We start from the raw sequence: 20,839 nt of genomic DNA, 5'->3' as shown, positions 1-20,839 counted from the left end.
CCTCATCGGTGTCCATGGTTGCGGTGCTGTTTGGGGCCACGTCGCTGGAGAGGTTCTTGGGGGGTTTGGGCGCGGGGCCTCTCTTGCTGGTGACGGCGAAAGCAGCCTTCTGGTGCAGGTAGAGCGTGATTATGCCCTTGGTCTTGCTCACCATATGATGAGCACCATCCTTGTCAGAGGCAGTACCTGAAACCCAGTAACATCAGAACATGACTTTATGCGTGAAAATCACACTACGCCGCCACTACAGAAGGCAGTTTTAAACGTCCAAGACAAGCTCAATCTTTGCCGCAAAGACAACAATTAACGGACACAGTGCTTTCATGGACCACAGGTCTGTGTGTGTGTGTGTGTCACAGGTCCCTGCACTTAATTTTGTGAAAGTGTGAAAAGAGAACGGACCTCTGCCTCCCTCCTGGCTGGCATTGGCCCCGGCGGGTGCGGTGGGCGTCGGGGTGGGGCAGGAGGCGCTGGGGGTGAGAAGGGGGTCCACGCAGAGGGAGGAGCACAGGTTGCGCAGCACCTTGGAGTTGGGGCAGGGCGTGCGGCCAGCGCACCTCTGCAGCAGTCGGGCGATGGCCGCCGCAGCGTGACCCTGAAACACGGGGAGAGAAGAGAACATTTACAGATCACGATCTACATGGGCTTCATGACACCTTTATGATCGCAGGACACAGTAGCGATTTGAGCCATGAAACCTCTGGATAGATTCATGCAAAATATGGATAGGAAAACATAAACAAACAGATAAGATTGAGTGAGTGAGTGTTAGTGTGAGAGAGAGTGAGTGTGAGTGTGAGGGAGAGTAAGTGTGAGAGAGAGTGAGTGTGAGAGAGTGAGTGTGAGAGAGAGTGAGTGTGAGAGAGAGTGAGTGTGAGAGAGAGTGAGTGTGAGAGAGTGTGGGTGTGAGAGAGAGTGAGTGTGAGAGAGAGTGAGTGAGAGAGAGTGAGTGTGAGAGAGAGAGTGGGTGAGAGAGAGAGTGGGTGTGAGAGTGAGAGAGTGAGTGTGAGAGAGAGAGTGAGTGTGAGAGTGAGTGAGAGAGTGAGTGAGAGAGAGAGTGAGAGAGTGAGAGTGGGTGTGAGAGAGAGAGTGGGTGTGAGAGAGTGAGTGTGAGAGAGAGAGTGCAAATCTGCCAGGCTTCTCCCCAGCAGGTGTCCCACATTCTTACATAGCAGACAGGCAGGGAAACCTCAAAGAAAACACTTCATCACAATGGGCCTCATTTAAGCATTACCTCACTACTCTTGACCACCTGAGCAAGCCATAATTATCTGATGAGCTCCTAATGAATGTCATCTGGGGGCCCACACTAAAGCTTGTGTGTCTCTCCTCCTCCTCCTCCTCCTCCTCCTCCTCCTCCTCCTCCTCCTCCTCCTCCTCCTCACCTGGACCAGCGTGTTCTCCTCGCGGCGTGCCGCCTCCATGAGCGGGCGCACCAGCGGGTTGAGGCGCTCGGGCAGCGGGCCCAGGCCCACGGCGGCGCAGGCGCAGAAGGTGTGCACGCGCAGCTGCAGCCGCTGCCACTCGCTGCCCGCCTCCGCCGCGGCCGCCGCTGCCTGCTGGTGCTTGCCCTCCAGCGCCGCCCACGTCTGGGAGCACGTGTTCACCTCCGCCGTCATCTCTGAGAAGACCGTGGTCACCTGCAGACAGAGGAGGGAGAGGGGAGAGACACAGACAGGAAGACAGCGAGAAAGAGTGAGTGGGGGGGGGGGGGGGGGGGGGGGGGGGTTAGGGTTAGAAAACTGCTAATTAGGTTACTGACAACAACAGCCTCTATAGGCCTTCATTATGTCTAGAGAAGCAATCCCACAGGGCAGTGGAGCAAAACAATTGTGTCTACTCTAAGTGTTCTTTAGGCAAGATCCAATCTAGCGCAGTCATTCCCATTTCCTGCATCTTAATAACGGATCTTAATAAGCTCCTGCATTTGTTTATATTTGAATTCCCTGAAGATGGACAGAATGTCTAGTTCCCGTTTTGGAGTTAGACTTTGGAACTGATGTAATTTAGTATGTGCACTTTGTCATGTTGACAAAGTTCATTCTTAAGGGCTGAAACACACTAAACGCATTTCTAAAGACGCAGACGCTTCAAAATAATCTTGGCAAAGTGCGGTGGGCCAAACAGACGCAGGCGCACCAGGCTGCCTCTATAAAGCGGAGCTGCGTGCGCAACCTGCCTGGGCAGAGTGATGAGCGCAGTGCGCCTCCACGCTGAAAAGTTTTAAGCGCGGCAGATAAAAGCGCACACGAAAGGCGCGCTGTACCATAGGAAACAATGGTTTTGCTAGTCACGTTTTAAGAAACGCAGTTGGTGTGTTTCAGCCCTAACGTGTGTGTGTGTGTGTGTGTGTGTGTGTGTGTGTGTGTGTGTGTGTGTGTGTGTGTGTGTGTGTGGTGTGTATATATACTGTATATAAGACCTTGTGGATGTGTCATGTGGAGAGGTGAATTTCCACATGAGTGTGAACGTGTGTACATGAGATACTGACCAGCTCGTTGGCCTGGTCGATGGTGAGCACGCTGCAGTTGAAGCGCTCGTGCACGTGCAGCTGGGCGTCGGCCAGTAGTGCGATGAGCTGCTTGCACTCGGTCTGCACGCGCGTGAAGGGGATGGCGATCTCGTCATAGTACAGATGCTCCGACAGGATGGCCAGCAGCCGCGGCTGTACCATACTAGACACCAGCTCACTCTCCTGGAGGAAAAGAGATGAAAAGGGAGGAGGAGATAGAGAGGGAGAGAGACATGGTCACATTTTAACTCCAAAATCTAAGCAGGTTATGGGTTCTACATAACATTCTATATATAAACTCTTTGTGGATTGTTTTCAAACTTGTCCAAAAAATTAAGAAATCAATTAAATTAAGAAATCAAAATCATATACTCTTGTGCCCACCCACACCCAGACCCGCACCCGTACACGCACCTTCTGCTCAGCGGCCCACTCACACAGCACCATGGTGACGGCGATGCGCTGCAAGGCAGACTTGGAGTTGAGGTGGAAGAGCAGCAGCTGGGCCAGAGACTCGGCCGGCCGGATCTCCTGGGGTCCGCTGTTGATGCGCGGGTCACAGATGCTGCGGCACAGCACCCCCAACAGCCTAGGAGACGACACACACACAGACACTCTCAGTACAACAGCTACCACAGTGCATCCAAACATTCAAACACAGCACCCCCAACAGCCTAGGAGGCGACACACACACACGCTTCAACAGCTTGCCTCTGTGCATCCAACCATTCAAACACAGCGCCCTGAACAGTCTGGGAGACGACACACGGTCGGTACAACAGCTGCCATACATTCAAATACAATGAAAGCTTGCAGCTTGCATTTAAAATCACGAGCATACGCTATGAATAACTGAGCATAAAGGGAAAGTGAAAAAGACATAAATAAATAAAAAAATAAATAATAAAGTGTGTGTTGACTAACTAAGTCAGTAGACTGAGTGAATGAACGAACAAAACAATTAGGCGACCACCAACACAAAAATGAGATCAGATGCGGCGTCACCTACTTGGCAGCCATTAGGCGCGCCCTCATCACCATGTAGTCGCGGGTGGCGGGGTCTTCGGTCACCGTCTCCGCCCCGGCGATGTACTCCTGCACCGTCTCCTTCACCTGACCGCCTACCTGGTGAGGCTTGCCAGACTTCTCCTGAACGCAGCCAGCAGATAGAGATGGGATTAAAAAAAAATACTAAATTTAAACACAGCTGGTGAGAAGACTGAACACTCTGACTGAGGAACCTGGATTTGGCATACAAATTGTCAGAGCAGTTTAGTGAATCAATCATTCATTTCACTTTAGGCTAAAAAAGCAGTTGCAGACACACTTGAGCACACAACGTGTATGTATGTATGTATGTGTGTGTGTGTGTGTGTGTGTGTGTGAGACTGTACCAAACATGGGAAATCATTCTCACTCACCAACAAGATTTTGTGTGTGAGAATGAATTCCCATATTTATCTTGAAGTTTTTAAGCAAATGACTTAAGGACTCTTTTAATACACTCATAATCTCCAATGACGCTCCAACTACCAATTTATACACTTACAGCTTTGTGTTCACCGTGAGCTCCAAAGCCAAGCAATCATAGCTCAGTCAACTGAACAACATGAGCATCAGGTGACTTCCAATGAGCACACAGTACAACAAATGGATGCTTTAAAGATCTGAAACTGGTGCGGCGGAGACTGGGCTGACCTTTGAGCGAGCTTTGACCTCCAGCAGCATGTTGAGGTCAATGGGGATGTGGGACACCTGCATCATCAGGCAAAGCCACGCCCCCATCCAAGGACAGCTGGCCGCTACCACGTATTGGGGCAAGGCTTGCCTCAAAAGCTCCTCCCACACCTGCAAAACAGACCAATCAGGCATCAGCATACCACAAACCCATGCATCCGTAGAGTTAGAAGTTAGGACTGAAACCTATATCCTGATGCTTTGAGCATTTGAGTAATGTTGCATGGTGAGGCTTTCAGAGATATGGTATGTGAAGTATGACAACCACACCTTGTGAACCAGCTTGTATGTTTATGAGGGCAAAACACTCTGAGGACACTGGACACACATGAGAGTGTTGAGTATGGAAGATGAGGCCGCAATGTAAAGTATAAAACGCGCGTGTGTGTGTGTGTGTGTGTGTGTGTGTGTTGCTTAATGTAACTGTATTGTAGAGTTTTCGCAGACCTTCTGAATAAGATCCAGTATCTCCGGGTTGCTCTCCAGGATGCAGGATTGAAAGAGGTGTCTCAGCATGTCCTGCAGGATGGGGTTCAGCCACACAGCACAGTTCTGCAGACAGACAACGCGTCAGACACACTGCAGACCAGTCATTGCATTTGAATTGTTTTGAACCACATAGTGGCGCTCATGCACGCACACAGACACACACACACACACACACACACCTGCTCAGCTTTCGACAGCAGTGTGAAGAGAGTCTCCAGCGCTGCCTTGCGCACAGATGAGATGGTGTGGCGCAGGAAGGGCCAGACGCGAGGGACCAGGACTGTCAGGGACTCCTGCATGCTGGGAAAACACAGCCGCACATTGACGCGTCTCTCAACATTTATGCCCAGCGGAGTGCAGTGCAGTGCAGTGCACGAACAATGTGCATTTGGCAGCAACAACATGGACCCCAGCAGTACACCTCGGCATGACAACGATGCAACATTTAAGATTGCAAAGTTAGAACACATTTTGAATGTGGACAGGATCGTTCATTAATTAATCATTTAATTCATACATGTACAGTACATTACACACACGGGAACCAATGTTACAGGTCAAGTTAGAACTTAGTTTCCCAAAATGGTTTTCCTACTTGTCTGTTTTCTGCCACTTGATTTCTTTGTTCTGTTTTTGTAAAATTAATGCAGTCCTTTCTTGACTCATCCCTCTCCCACTAACTGCCATGAATTGTCGTGTTTATGATGCCTGAACCCTTAGTGTGAACAAAAAGAATGCAGTCCTTTCTTGACTCATCCCTCTCCCACTAACTGCCATGAATTGTCGTGTTTATGATGCCTGAACCCTTAGTGTGAACAAAAAGAGACAACCAATTAAAAATACTAATGTCCAATGAATGTGCACATCGTTTGACACCCTATTCAGAAAACAGTAATACACATGAACACTGACACCTGTTCTGCTGCGTGGGACATCACATCATAAGGCTTCCAGAGGCAATCCAGCCTGAACTACAGCTAGTCCTTGGGTACAAGTGACCTTGTTTGATCTCCAAACAGTAATAGCTGACTGATGTGTGCCAACTACGCTCACTGGGTGGGTAGAGAAGTGGTAAGGTGGGCGTACTTGCACTCGCGGACTTCTGGGTAGGTGAGAAGTGAGGACAGCAGGGTCATGATGCTGTTGGTGGAGGCGGTGAGGTCATCCAGCTCAAGGAGAGCATCCCAGAGGATGTTCACGATGAAAGGGACCTGTGGACGATGACGTACAACTGTTCAGGACAGGCACAGTTTTTATATGGGCAAACCTCTCCAAAGCTACAAACAAGGCCCTTTACCTCGGGGAGCTACAGGCTAGGGGTACGCGTGTGTCCTTACCTCGGGGAGCTACAGGCTAGGGGTACGCGTGTGTCCTTACCTCGGGGAGCTACAGGCTAGGGGTACGCGTGTGTCCTTACCTCGGGGAGCTACAGGCTAGGGGTACGCGTGTGTCCTTACCTCGGGGAGCTACAGGCTAGGGGTACGCGTGTGTCCTTACCTCGGGGAGCTACTGGCTAGGGGTACGCGTGTGTCCTTACCTCGGGCAGCTACTGGCTAGGGGCACGCGTGTGTCCTTACCTTGGGGAGCTACAGGCTAGGGGTACGCGTGTGTCCTTACCTTGGGGAGCTACTGGCTAGGGGTACGCGTGTGTCCTTACCTTGGGGAGCTACTGGCTAGGGGTACGCGTGTGTCTTACCTTGGGGAGCTACTGGCTAGGGGTACGCGTGTGTCCTTACCTTGGGGAGCTGCAGCTGCACCAGTCCGTCCACCACGGGGATGAGGGCGGCGGCTGCCACCGCACGCACGTCATCGTCAAGGTCCCCCAGACCCTCAGTGATGGCAGGGAGCACTCTGGGCAGCAGGTCTGAGATCAGGTCCTGGACAAGGAGTGCAAACAGAGGTCAGAGGTCAAACAGAGGTCAAAGTCTAAACCCTGACAGAGCAACTCATGTTGCTACAACAGTGCCTAGCAGGAAATAATAAAATCCTGGTATATTAATTATTAAATATATAAAAATATCATGCATATTAAATCCTCACACTCAGTTGCTAGGTTATTTCTAGCAAAAAAATATGCAGTCTTAAACAACAGGCCTGCAATAAATCAGTTTTTTCTAATGTTATAATATTTATAATTTATGTATTTATATTTATAATGTTCAGTTCATTTTGAAACTGTTTGAGAGATGGGAATTCAACTGGATGATCATTTTAGAGGATGTAGTTTGTGGTGCTGTTAAATGGTTCTGAATTAAACACAAAGGGGTTTCTGTTATTTAACCTTGCCTCACTAACTGAAATGGAGTTTTAAAAATACTAAAAACACGCGTCAGTACAATGCAATACAATTCAACAGCACCACAATCTGCAGCCTACAAAATAAACACAGTTGAATCAACAGCAGTGGCAGTTCTACAGGGAGGCCTGGGGTGGCCCGTGCCCCCGTAGACATGTCCTTGGCCACCCCTGCGGCCACCCCGTGCTGACCAAATAAAACAAAATATGAATTTATTATGATTTTACACCAAGCGCCAAAAGCGGTACTAATGCGACGCAACGTTCCACACGGGTAAATTAAAACAGCGCACTGTAGTTTGCCATGTGTGGTGCTTGTTGGAGAGAGGAGCTACGATTTAAATGTTTAGCTCGCTCCCTATGGATCCCTGGGTCTTAAACTTAGGTTGGTAGTCTGCCTGTGCCTGTAGTGGTAATCATAGTGATGATATACAACTGTCTACCGGCTGAGCTGGTGATTTTTCTGCCACATGAAGGCAGAGAAGATTTTTTTCAAGAACCAAAATATGGAAATATCCTATGCCTGTTGACTTTCCCAGATGTTATGTGAATACACAGACATCCCAAGCCTCCCTGAAGTTCCGGGAGTCTCCCGCATATTGATAACGACTCCTTGATGCCCGCAAATTACTTAAAATCTCCCGGAATCTAGAGCGAGCGAGCCAGACCGCGCACACGAGACAGACGTGATCCAAACCGCGTTAACATCTGTGTAGCGCGCTCACGACAGAGAGAAAGAGGGACCTAGAGACTGTGCGTGTGTGAGGCAGTGTGCGTGTGTGCCTCAGGAGCATCCCGATTTACCTGTTTCGGTAAGTCAACAAATGAATTTTCAGTGTGGGCGGGCTTTTATCTCTTCTCCCGACCGAATGAATCAATAATGAAATTAATCAGTTTAGTGTATCTAGGAACAGGGCACAGGGAGAGTGCCCCCCAAAAAGAAAATGTATGACATTTTACAACAGACTATACAAAGGTGTACGTACCCCTGTCTTATAAAAGTAAACCACAATTACAGTCTTGCACACTGTACTATCTGTAACAGTGATTTCAGCATTGCCCATGGTGTGTTAAATGACTGTAAAAGACTTGTTGATCATTTTGTATGGCCCTACCTCTCTTGCACTCATTCTTATAATGTTAAGTTAAGTTATACGTTTTTAAAGTAATATAAGTTTATAATCTTTAAATATAATTTGTTGCGGGTTTTTTATGTGCCCCCCTGGTTAAACCCTGGCCCCTCCTTGGCCCCCCTAGTAAAAATGGTCTAGAACCGCCACTGATCAACAGCTCTCTAAATCAGTTTACACACTGAATATTGTAACCTTCACAAAGAGTTATTGCAGGAAAGAGTTAACTGAAGAGTAACCAGGTGCCAGTTCAACAGCTCAACTTTCATTGTGGTTTTAAATAGAACCTACTGCAATTAAATCGAAAATGTAACACCTCACAACACTGACAATAGAAAAAGTCACTATAGTTTGAATACTTATTCTTCCCCATGTTTGATTGAATTTCTAACAAAAAGAAACAGCCTTACTTTCAAAACCAGATTACCTCACCATACTATGTTGCACAGATCAGCAGCTAGCATCATCTGATTTTGATACAAGTTTTCCTTCGAAGCTGTAGACACTGCAACTTTTTCAGCTATAATGCCGGATGTGATTGGTGAAGAAACGACCAATGATTGTGACTGATGAATTTGACATTTTCAAAATAATTTTGTTCCCCAAGCAAGTTACTAGCCTCATTGTGAAGCATAAGGTCCACTCTTTCATTTGATACCCGCCGTTTCATGTCTACCACTTCAGGAGTGATTCAAACAAAAGTACAGAGTGTTTGGAGATGGATGCAAAGATGTGAGCAGATCATGTTATTTAAAAACCGGATCACTTCACAGTAGTTTGTTGCACAGACGGAAGCAAGTAGCTTCATTTTAAAGGATCATCTATTCTGACATGTGATTCACAACTCAATATGCAATACGAGAGATGAACCAAGAGGAAAGGGTTTAAATTCCAAATGAATTTGGACAAACATTGCGTCCGACACGGGGTTAGAGTTTATCAATAAGCAAGACAGACCAAACATCTGTAGGAGCAAGTCATAACAAACTAAATCAGTGTAATAAAAATCAGTGTAATAAGATATATTCATTTGAAACCATCCTTTATATCGGTTACTTGTCTTGACCAAATAAGGCCTGACTGCGATGACAGATATGGTCGATATGATAAGCTGAAATGTTCAACACTGATGTATAGATGAGGTGCGAGGTGTTGTGAGGTGAGTGGAGTTGAGGTGTTGGTACCTGTCGCACGGCGAGGGCATATTTGATTCCCAACAAGCCCCCATGTCGGACCTCCCATTGGTCTTCGGTCAGCAGCTTCAGGAGGATATCCACCGTCATGGCAACGCCCTTGTCCGTCATGTGTCGCAGAGACACGCCTAACGTTTGGGCGCACGTCTCCCTTACAGGAGCAACCACCTGACAAGAATGCCATAGAAAAAAGGTTTGTTTGTTTGTGTTTATTAATGTTGTGATCAATAGGGACAGTGTGAGGGGCTTGGAAGTGTGCTGATTGAGTAAACATTAAAAAAAAAAAAACACAAAAAAAAAACGGATATCATGTGACACACACAGTGCTGCTTGAAAGTATGTGAACCCCTTGAGTAGTTTAGAGTTTTCTGATGTTTTACCATGAATTTTCTATTTTATGATCACCAGTTTTCCATATATGAAATGGCAGGTGTATGTGTATCAATTGCATGTACTTGTTTATAGGGAATTGTGTGAGTAGCCAAAAAACTACATGAAACATGGAATTAGTGTTTAATTGTACACCTTAAATAACACACACACACCTCATCTGACACGAAGTCTCCAAAGCGGTCCAGGGCGAAGACACAGAGCAGACGGATGACCACATCCTCCAGCCACTCCTGGTGCTGCCGTGCCATCTACACAACACACAAGGTCATCATCATCATCACCATCTTAAGAGCGTGAGCAGGGGCATGCATCAGAATGGAAACACTATTCACACGTCTATTTGGATCTGGGGGAAATGGCGCCGTAAGGCCTGGGTGTCTGAGGCAACAGCCCCGAGTGCTTTATGAACAGTCCCACATCTCTATTATCTTTGTAAAAAATAAATTAATAAATAAATAAATCAGATAGTGGCCCCAGATCTATTCATCGGTCATTCCAATCATGCATTAAAGCCTTCAAATAATATGATTGCTGATATATTATAGAAAAAGTGCAAGTACGTTTTGGGCCTGTGTCATTCAAGTAGCAGATCTACTTCACACTACTTGGCACGCACTCAGTTTGTGTGAGCATGAGCGAGACCGACACAAACAGTGTGAGAGACAGATACAGACAGAGATACACGCTGGTCATTGTTGGTATCTGGGAGGAGGAAGACTTTTATGGAGGAAGAATTTTAAGGAGGAACTTTTATGGATTAGCATAAAGGGCTGCTTTTACATTTTACTGTGACCTTTGTGTAATGAATAGAATGCAAATCCACACTGGACCTGGTTCCACATTAAGGAATCTACACTCTTAAACCAAGACAGACAAAAGAGGGGGGGGTGGGGCTGGTGTCATATAACCAATTTTAAATAAGCCATGCTTATTTTATAGGTGGCACTTTGTTTGTCTGCCGTGTATTGAAAAATACACAGCATTCTGTGGAACACAATAGGACACCAAGCTTCTTTTACACCTTGTGGCAATATGTACATGTGCTGTGCAGTAGTCATGTCTAGGTTAATGTCAACCTCACAAGCTGTATCAGTATCACTGAGATGAAACTTGAGGAGTAGCTGAATCGCTCCTGTACAATTCAAGTTCAACAATCTGCTCAAATGGCACATCCTGTTTGCGGTGGGCCTCCCTCCCTGCCCCACTCCCCCCTCACAGGGTTTTTAACCACATCCTGATTGCCTTGCCGTACCTGTTCTGCCGTGCAGCCGACCAGCTTGCCCCCGCCGGCGCTGTGACATTTGAGCACTTCCCTGAGGCCCGTGCCGGCTCCGTGGCGGACCTGAGAAGGCACACAGACAAACACCCGGCTCAAATATCACCCCCCACCGTGTGTACACACACACACACACACACACACACCTCAGAGTAGAGTGTGTGTGTGTGTGTGTGTGTGTGTGTATGATGCCTCACTGCAAATTAATATCTCTGTTTGCATGAACATTTACAGTGCTGAATGTTAAGTTGTGTGGTGGGTGTGTGTGTGTGTGTGTGTGTGTGTGTGTGTGTGTGTGTGTGTGTGTGTGTTTTGGAGATGGCAGAGTAATTGGTGTTCCTTACCTCCCAGGAGGGATTGAAGAGGTCATTGCATAGCTCCTCACAGAAGCTCTCTAACGGCCACTCTTGTGTCTGTATATAAAAACAAAAAAATTACCAAGTAAGAAAACTTTTACCAAGAAAACACAAATCATTTATGACTAATGGCGTTTCGTGAATAGATTCAGATTTAATTTCAGATCGTCTACCTCTTCAAACAGACCGGAATTATCTGGGACGTTGTCGATTAAGACTTTACTATCTGTTGCCGGTTGCTCGATGACCACATTAGTCGTTTTCCGACGTTTCTCCTCAGGCTCCCCTTCAAAGCTGTCATTACTACAACACACAACAGAATACGGTCAGTCACCACAAAATACCACTTTTCCCAAATCCGACCATTTAAACCAGCCAGATCTACATGGGAAGAGTCACCTTTTCTCATTGGGGTCCATGTCTCTCGATCTCTGCTTGGCCACCAGCTTCGCCATCCTTTTGGCCTTGTTTCTTTGTCGATTGCTCATGCCTGGTCGGAACTCTGAGTCGATCAGCTCAGCTGCCTGCATAGGCTGGAAAACAAGTGGGAAATACTTTAAGACAATATTTCATTTATTTGAAATGAGCATGCTTACTTAACTCACACATTACCAGAAACCTGTCGATCTAAGCCAACCGACTCCCCTGGCCTAGGCAACACTAGGGACGGGGAAAATTATTGTTGCATCGTGATGCCAAGGTGAAATATTTTAAATTGATGCAGTAATATTTATTTATTTATTTGTATATATTAACAATGCAAGAAAATACACATGCCAGCATAATGAATTTAAACAACTTATCCGAACTCATTACACTGCAATATGCAATATAAAGTTAGTTTACAGATGACACTAGTATAGGGGTTTTCAACAGGGGGTCCATGGCCCCCTGGCGGTCCGCAACGGCATTTCAGGGGGTCCGCGACATGAGCCTATGTTTATCAGTTCACCATTGAAATGTTGTATTTTTATAAATTCGCTTTGATATTTCAGCACATTTCCAGATTACTCTTGAATATCCTGAAAATATCGTATTATAGGCAGAATATCTGTGCAGGGGGAGGGGGCCTGGCAGCGGCGGTTACAAACACGCGCCTGCAGGCACATCAGTGGGCCGCAAATTACTTTCTAGTCAGAATGGTGGTCCCTGGGACAAAACCAGTTGAAACCCTCTGCACTAGTGTATTGGGACTTTGTACTTCGTAAATTTCGTATGAAGTTAAATGCTGAACAGTTCACTGAACAGCTCTGTTACGCAACTTTACATACCAGTGCCTAACATCTCTCTGCTCAAAGAATAATTGATGTCGCGTTCCTTGTTTGGAGACCAAAGTTATTAGGATAACAATCAGTTAGATAATCACCTGATTTGTCAGCAAGAAAATCCCTATGAAACTTCGACATTGTGACTGTTCTGTAAGGACATCCTGAGCTGGATTGATGGATACTTTATTTATCCCGAAGAAAGTTTTAGAACAAAGTTCTGCCTGCCCTGTTGCAGTCGATTAATAAATGTATCCATAGGATATAAAGAGATCTACACAGTGCGTGTGAAAAGCAGAGTGTAAACAAGGACAAACTAACGTAAAAAAAAAGCTAAAGAAGACATGGGACAAACGGAGCTACATGGAAAGGCTGCCACTCGCGTCGGCACCTGCGAAGAGCTACACGTGAGGGCAGAACATTAAATGCCTGCAGACAGAAATCGTGTTTTTCACTGGGAAACAAGTATCTTTGGACATGAAGGTGCGAGAAGTTTGTGTTATGTGTTAACCACATGTAAATCTTTTAGCACTCAGCAAGTTTGCAGGATGTGTACACAATGCCAACTATCTGTCATCCGTCTCTGTCAGAGCTCATGAAAGACACCCAGGGAGTGGATTTAATTTACCTATTGACCTAGTTTGGATTTAATTATTTAATCCACATGTAAGTATCTATGTGACACCTCGTGTTTTTAGTCAACCTATTTCTAATGTCCAATCAGTAATGTGTTCCTATGTCCACTCGTAGATATTGTGTTAACTGTAGCAAGACAGGAGGTAGAACATCTGTTGTTTTTTTCTGTGTTGAGGGCCCTCAGTGTCTGCTCCACACCTGGAGACACACTGTTGGTGTGCCATGCATAGTCATGTACACAATTTGTGATGCTAGCCAGGTCCAGTAACATGCTAGTTTGCAAAATTTTAAATACGAGTAATCACCACATCAGTAAAAGAACACATAGCTTTAATACAGCTCTGCTACTTAGTTCAATGCAAATAGACTACTTGCTACTACTTCCGGCACTAGCCAAGTTCTTTCAATACATTTATGTATATATTGGACAGTAACTGTCTTCATAAACTTCTTTGAAAAGAGAGACAGGCTTTTATGTTATGTAGGTGACATTTTATAAACAGCAGTTTTATTTTTCAAAATCTAAAAGGGAAGAGAGTTGAAATCCTAAAACTTTTTAGAAGTCCACTTTAAGGAGAGGACGCAGCCCCAGAAGGACAGCAGCATTGGCTCAGGTGTTCCAGCATGATGGCTTGGCTGAGCTTTAGCACAGATTGGGCTGTCAAAAATAACTCCAACACACACACACACACACACACACACACACACACACACACACAAGCACTTGCACACCCTGCCAAGGTGCAGGCAAAAAAAGGCTGCATGAGGCTGCATCACAATCCAATCTACCAACTGGCCTATCACAGCCCTATCACACATTCTGGTTCCAACACCCAAGCCACCTAAGGGAGCAGTGCCTGGTGCACACCGGGGCTTCTAAGAGCCAGCCCTTTCATAGGACTGTAACAGTAACAGTAATGGGGTAATAGGATCAGGCATTGGTTACAGTCATCCGAGCCTGCCTCTGCTCTACAGAGATATGAGTGACACCTCGGATGTCATTTAGAGCTTTGGCAGTGGGGTAGGGTCACACAGGAAAGCGAGAACACCCACCACGTGGTTGCGTGTGGCTGGCCAGGCGGGCCCCTTGGCCCCTGGGGGTCTGTTGTAGACGGGGGTGGGGGGGCAGCTGCAGTCCAGGTCCTCGTCGTTGAACAGGTCCTCGGTGTCCATGCCGATGGCGGCGCCCATGTCCAGCCCCAGCTTCTTCTGGAGCCGCTTCCTCTGCCGGGCCAGGCGTTCTTTCGGGTCCACCTCACCTGGAGAAGCCGAGGAGGTTTTCCCAAATTACATTTTTTAAACTTTAAAAAGTCAATGTGGTATATTCCACCTACCAATTCTATACCATAACTGGCAACATATTCCACTAACATTGAGTTACCATCACATTACGTAGCACATGGCTGATGACATTTTGAGTTCTTATCAAATCGACTGCAAAGATAAATTCAAAGTTCCCTGACCAAACAGGTTTTAAGCGGCGTAAACAAAACAGCAATCATCCCCCCTGAGTGAAACCTAAGACTTAAACAAAACCACACACACACACTAAGTCAAAGCGTCCGCGTTAGAGGCCTGAGGGAGAGTCTTCTCGCCCACACCCGCCCACTTGCATAATCATGGACGTGGACAATTACACAGGATGCATTTCAGTCGCGCTCAAAGTCAATCCCACAGCGCACTCTTCTGCACCGGGCCTCAGAGAGGGCAGGCCGTGGGAGTGCAGGCCTCTAGGCCACATCCCCACTGTGGTCACACAAATGAACAAGAACCCATTCACTTGTCTTTTGTTAACAGTGTTGGCGTGAGGAAAAGCAGAATTACAAGCGGATGAAGCTTTTCTTCATTAGAACTGTAACAGCAGCCCAAGCACCTGCAGGGGCAGGCCTGCTGACATACTGGGCATGATTACGGGGGGGGGGGGGCTGAACCAACATTAATTATGAAGTCATTTCTTATCATGTTTCCATTCTATTATTGTCAACATTTGCACACGCCTAGTTCCTGCAATAAATGTGATGTTCTCACGTTGTGGTCAAACCTAGATGTCAAGTATGAAGCAATAAAACTGTCATGTTTATGAATCGCTTGTGCAAGACTTTTTTTTTTCTCTCCATCCATTTGTTTGCAAGGCCTTGCCATTTGAGGCCAGAGTTAGCGCACATGCAGGCCTGCATGGTACGACTAAATGGTGCACATTTTCCACACATTATTTGTAGCTGCAGGTCAACATGCTCTGCTGCAGACAAAACGCATACATTTGCACCCCACCCACAGACAGAAATACCACTGACACACAAGCTTAGTAATTTCACGAGGATAACCTAAAAGGCTTGTGAAACTGATTTCATTCACAAAAGCAAAACCCACTTCCACATTCAAGGCGTCTCTAATTGACTAGCAGTCTAGCAGGACGTCTTGGGGCCCTTACCCGACTCGTCTTCCTGGATGTCGAACTCTGCTCCGGCGGAGCCCAGGAGGGAGGCCCCATGGCGGAGCAGGCGGGAGATGTCGAACCTGTAGAAGCTCAGGCGATCTGACGGAGAGTCCTCCCTGGTCAGCTCCTGACCGCTCTCTAGGAGACGCACACAGCAGTATTAGTCACCCAACAGTCCCTCTTTACTTCACAGTCACTTGAGAATAAGTGAATAATATTGTTTGCTCTGGCTGGCTATAGAAATGTTGAATAACATGTGGATTAAATAAATAAAGTCAATAGGTAAATTACATCCACTTCCTGGGCTTCTTTCATGAGCTCTGACAGAGATGGATGACAGAGAGTTGGCATGTAAACATCCTGCAACCTTGATGAGTGCTAAATGATTTACGTGTGGTTAACACACACACACACAGAAGTTTCACACCTTCAGGTCAACTTATGGAAAATTTTGAGAGCAAGAGGATGTGCAAGTCCTGCAGCAAACAACCTTTGAGAGAGCATGCAACCTTTCGTTTTCAAAAACACATTTCACTGACAGCATGAAGCTAATGATTCCTAAAGTAAACCACCCAGCGAGTGGCTCTTGCATATAAATTGTGTTATACAAAAGCCAACAGAGGACTCCAATGGTTAAGTCATTTGCCTTTCAGTATTTACACAGGAGGCGAGCAAGCTGGGTCACTTTTTGTCTTACCCTGTTTAGGCCTGGGCGGAGGGTTCCATTCTGGAATATTTTTGACTATTGCCTCCACAGCTTGACCAGCTGCAATTCTGGTGTCCCAATTCGGACTCCTGAGATAAGTCAAAACCTGCACAAGCAAGAGGGGGAAGAACTTAATGCAACAACACCTACACAGCACTTCATCATGTGTGTGTGGGGGGGGTACTTGAATACTGATGTATTCAAATGAGTGGAACAGAGCGGATGTCTGTGCCCTTTAGTGGCAGCGAGCGCTATAACATGGATCATGAACTCCACATGCCCGCTGGGCCCAGACACAATGACCCATTCAAATGGCTGTGCCCTTTTACACAAAATGTGGGCAAGCCTTAACTTCCCATGAAAGGGTGGGAAAAGGTGGAGACAACACAGTGGCATGACAAGATAAGACCAACCACCGCCGCCACCCAAAATTGCCAACATATTACTTTTTTGACAAGTTAGGAGAGCCTTCCGTGACAAGTTAATGGTGAATAGGAAGCCAACCGCAGAACTAAGGCCGAGTGTGTGTGTGTGTGACTACAGAATAGCTTCAGAAGGTGACTTACCTTGGCTAATAGATTGTTCAGCTCATGGGGATGAAGTCTAACCACATCGCCCAGTTGCTGGGCTGCGGCTTTCCTGGTTACTGGAGTTGTACCAGTGTCTAGCAGAATGAACAGACGTTCAAGCCTACAATTAAAATAATAACAAAATTAATATAGATATTTTTTAAATTCACAATCAATCCAATACAGAAGTTAAAGTGTCAGCAATAAAGGTATTGTCTCAGGCAACAGATTTTTTTTCCAAAATGAGGACACAACACCTTAAACACAGAGGTGCAAATCTCCTAGGCAAGAAAAAAAAAAAAAAAAGATTGTTGATTGTTAATCTTCCAAGAGCAGGCTGCAGCAACCCCTGGCAAAATCAGTGGGCGGATCAATATTATTGGCTTGAGACACTATCATCAGCTCCACCTGCTAATAATAACATCCTGGGCTGCTATCTACTGGCTCTCAGTACAGAATGAGTGGCCAGCCCAGACCTCTGCATCCAACCCATCAACTGCTTACCCCTGTAGCAAGACGCCTTAAGTGACAAGTTGAGACAGGCTAACTTGAGTCTTGAATCAATAACACACCAAGGCAGTGCTTTACTGCACCTACACATTTGCAACCTCAGCAGCCTGCATGGAGCAGTATTCCATAGGGACACTGCTTAATCAAAATGCAACTTAGTGCCAGATAGTGTTTTGTACAAGATAAAACTCAGGAGGATCTACACCAATTTGGATGGTTCAGACATTTTGTTGGAGGATGCATGCAGATGTGCATGTACTGTATTGGAGCACTTCAGTCAGGATGGAACACAAGACAGTAGTACAGCTTTAAGAGGTGGGTGAAAAAGCGACTCTAGGAAGTTATTTCTGGGAAGTTGAGGAGATATATAAATGGGCCCAGAGTATGTGGTCATCTGAAGAATGAAATTTGCCATCAAACCACTTCCCTTATAATGTAGCACATTATTACTCATTGGACTTCCGTCTTTGAATGTTAAGTCAACACACCCAAAGAATATGACGATTCCCTGATAGCATTTGATGAGCATCACTGATAATAGGATGATGCTCATCCCTCTTCCATTCGTGTAAGGTACCGACATGTTAATCCAAAGCAGCAGAGTAATTGAAAGGAATCGAGAACCAACAATTACATGAAAAACTGTAAACTATTAACTCTCAGAACAAAACGTATTCAGGCTATCTATGAATGCAAAGGGATATTACATACTCACACAATTGAAAACTTAATGTAGCCTAAATAAGGTGACAGGTTCAAGAGTACACCCATACATAATTCGTCAGATCAGTTACAGAAGCGGCTCATGAGATCACAAAGAATACTGTCGGCTGGGCATGTCTGCCACATCCAAATCGGAAACACGACTCATCAGATCACCCACAGCCCAAGTTATTGCATTATCTATAGATCAATTATATCTATATCTTGTTGTAATTACTATTTAGAACATAACGTTGTGCCCAAGTCTGCTTAGAAAAGCATACCCAAAAGTAAAAAGGTGGTAACTAATCGCCTCACGTTAAGTCCATAGATAACGACCTGGTAATCTGATTTGAAGAACAGCGTTATACTAACGTTATAACTTATAAGTATTCACCCTGGATTGTTGGAACGTCCAGGACAGTACCGCTGCCGTTATATTTTTGAGGCTACTTCAACACATACATTCGTCACTTTATAGCACTATGCATTAAGCTTGCAGTTAGACCTGCACCTACAAATGGATAAGCTCTGGGATAATGGGAAATAAGTTACATGGTAGATAGACAAAGTTAGGGGAATTAGACATTAGCCGTCACGCAAAGCAATAGTTTATGTTTTGGGGGGAAATCCGCAGAAAAGAAAAACTCCTACACACAGGCCACTGGAATGTAGCGAGCGTTGGTTTCCTTGCTAACCTTGGCTAGAATTCCATGCCTCCAAATGCAAATATGAAGACTACCGTTAGGAAACTGAAAAACGTAGATCGCTAAATACAGGTTTTATTGCACGTGCACAACTCACTCATAAGATTACAGACAAATTAGCTTAGGCTACCCGAAATAGAAACCAACCGCAACTGAATGCTAACCTATAACAAACCAATAAAACGTTAGCAATAATGTTACGATTTAGCCATGTGGCCCATGTCGATTAGGTTCAAACCAACGACAGTCGGAACACGGCCTAGTGTCAGTTCTCGTTGGGTATTGTTAGCTGGGGAGCTTGCTAGCATAGCCATCAAGCTGGTGAGCCTCCCTTGTGAAAAATAACATGAGCTAAGTTGGCTAACCAGCCAGCCAGCCGAAAGTTCTCACCTTGATACGGCCATGGCGATGAATTACAGCTGGAATTGTGATTTCAGAGGATCCGGGGATAGGTAAACAGGCAACATGAATTTCGCAAAGCTTTAATTTAGCTAGATGTTTGATCAAAAGTGTCCAAAGCTCAGTAGCAAGTCCGAAAGACAAGGCCCTGATGTATCACGCACCATCTGAAACAAGACAGTCGAGTTGGTTGCCTCAATTCATGGCTTGAAATTGAGGTGTTCTTGTTTCCCTGTTAACTAAACCCACATGAAGTCTTCAAAACTTATACTTAGATCGCCCTGTGACAATTTTCAACCTTCTGCGCTGCGTCCAGACAGATATTTTAACCTAATAAGTAGGAAAAAGTAATTTTGTTGAACACAAAAGAGAAGCCAAGAGGCTGGTTTTATATGAGGAGCCATCTTGCATTTATTCCTTCCTCCATGGCAGGTCTGCCCTGATTGGTTACATGCTCTGTGAACGACCAATCAAATCTTTAATATAAGAGGAAGCGGGTGGCAAAGAAGAAAACATGACAGGAAATGCGATAACCAATAAAACCCGCCCACACACCTGTCTGTCAACTTGGTCCATGAGGATATCACCATAGGCGACGTGGTGGTATGTTTGAAAGACAGGTCCGATTGTATCCAGCGGTTCCACATATTTTTGTATTCATCATCAGAAATGGAAATAAAAAAATACATTGGCAAATATGTCAGCAGTTTGTAAAAAGCGGACTCGTCAAAACCTTTTTTTTTTATAATTTTTTTTTTTTTTTTTTTTTTACTGTTTAAGGAATGGAGAAATGTTGCATTGATCGTCTCTCTCACACAGATCATCTCGTGCATAAGTTACTGGAGAACAGAACGTTAGCAACTTCAAAAATGATGCTAGTATTATAGCGATACCTTCTCACCGCCCTCTAGTTGTGTAGGCAGCTCAAACGGAATAGGGAACTAAAGGGAACATTTTAAAATGTAACTTTTTGATGATTTGGACAGTGTCGTAACGTAATTAGATAACTGAAGCGAAACAATGATGAACCTTTGTTTGATCGTACAGTTGACTACTATTTTCGTGAAAGCTTAGTCCAGTGCAAGATGAAAGTCTGATTGTGGTTTAGGGACAAGTAACATAGGTTATAGGTTGATAGGTTACTAGATATGACGTTGTAGTTAGTCTAGTGTAGGACTGATTTTTTTGGAGTAACTGAATGAAAATGACTGAGACAGATGGGCCAAGGGACAGACTGATGGAAGAGGAAAGTAAAACGACAGGTGATTGTGTTCCTCTGCGGTACGATAGCCTAATTCACGAATGCCCTGCAGGCAAGAGATTTATCCTCCATGTGTAGCTCATGTGTTTCATCGTGTACAACGGCTAACATATATAGAATAATATATTTATGAAAATGCTTCACCATTTACAACTTCACGTAGAATCAGACAAACTTTCTGTGGAGGAAAACACAAGGGATAGTACAGAAGAAAACGAGAGCGAGGTGAGGTTTTGTTTGTGTTTGAACGGAGGTCTAGTGTGTAA

At 45.4% G+C, this 20,839-nt stretch overlaps 1 protein-coding gene across 1 annotated transcript in view; it reads right to left on the bottom strand.

Moving 5' to 3' along the window:
- btaf1 (BTAF1 RNA polymerase II, B-TFIID transcription factor-associated) overlaps positions 1–19,603 on the bottom strand; it is a 30,526-nt gene extending 10,923 nt beyond the window's left edge. The window contains exons 1-22 of the mRNA XM_080849380.1: positions 19,304–19,603; positions 16,992–17,115; positions 16,417–16,531; positions 15,714–15,857; positions 14,336–14,541; positions 11,781–11,914; positions 11,555–11,684; positions 11,370–11,438; positions 11,002–11,091; positions 9,902–9,997; positions 9,348–9,524; positions 6,475–6,615; positions 5,825–5,949; positions 4,918–5,038; positions 4,697–4,801; positions 4,211–4,360; positions 3,522–3,661; positions 2,927–3,101; positions 2,492–2,695; positions 1,386–1,640; positions 403–595; positions 2–186 (exon numbers count right to left, since the gene is read on the bottom strand). Of these exons, the coding sequence (XP_080705506.1) occupies positions 2–186; positions 403–595; positions 1,386–1,640; positions 2,492–2,695; positions 2,927–3,101; positions 3,522–3,661; positions 4,211–4,360; positions 4,697–4,801; positions 4,918–5,038; positions 5,825–5,949; positions 6,475–6,615; positions 9,348–9,524; positions 9,902–9,997; positions 11,002–11,091; positions 11,370–11,438; positions 11,555–11,684; positions 11,781–11,914; positions 14,336–14,541; positions 15,714–15,857; positions 16,417–16,531; positions 16,992–17,115; positions 19,304–19,317 (3,093 nt within the window). The 5' untranslated portion in view covers positions 19,318–19,603. The remainder of the gene's footprint in view (position 1; positions 187–402; positions 596–1,385; positions 1,641–2,491; positions 2,696–2,926; positions 3,102–3,521; positions 3,662–4,210; positions 4,361–4,696; positions 4,802–4,917; positions 5,039–5,824; positions 5,950–6,474; positions 6,616–9,347; positions 9,525–9,901; positions 9,998–11,001; positions 11,092–11,369; positions 11,439–11,554; positions 11,685–11,780; positions 11,915–14,335; positions 14,542–15,713; positions 15,858–16,416; positions 16,532–16,991; positions 17,116–19,303) is intronic.
- Between the last annotated feature and the right edge of the window lie 1,236 nt (positions 19,604–20,839).

The sequence above is a fragment of the Sprattus sprattus genome, assembly GCF_963457725.1.
Source record: "Sprattus sprattus genome assembly, chromosome: 12".
Classification (NCBI taxonomy): Eukaryota; Metazoa; Chordata; class Actinopteri; order Clupeiformes; family Clupeidae; genus Sprattus; species Sprattus sprattus.
The sequence above is the reverse complement of the archived record's forward strand: the minus strand, read 5'-3'. Positions and strand labels throughout refer to the sequence as shown.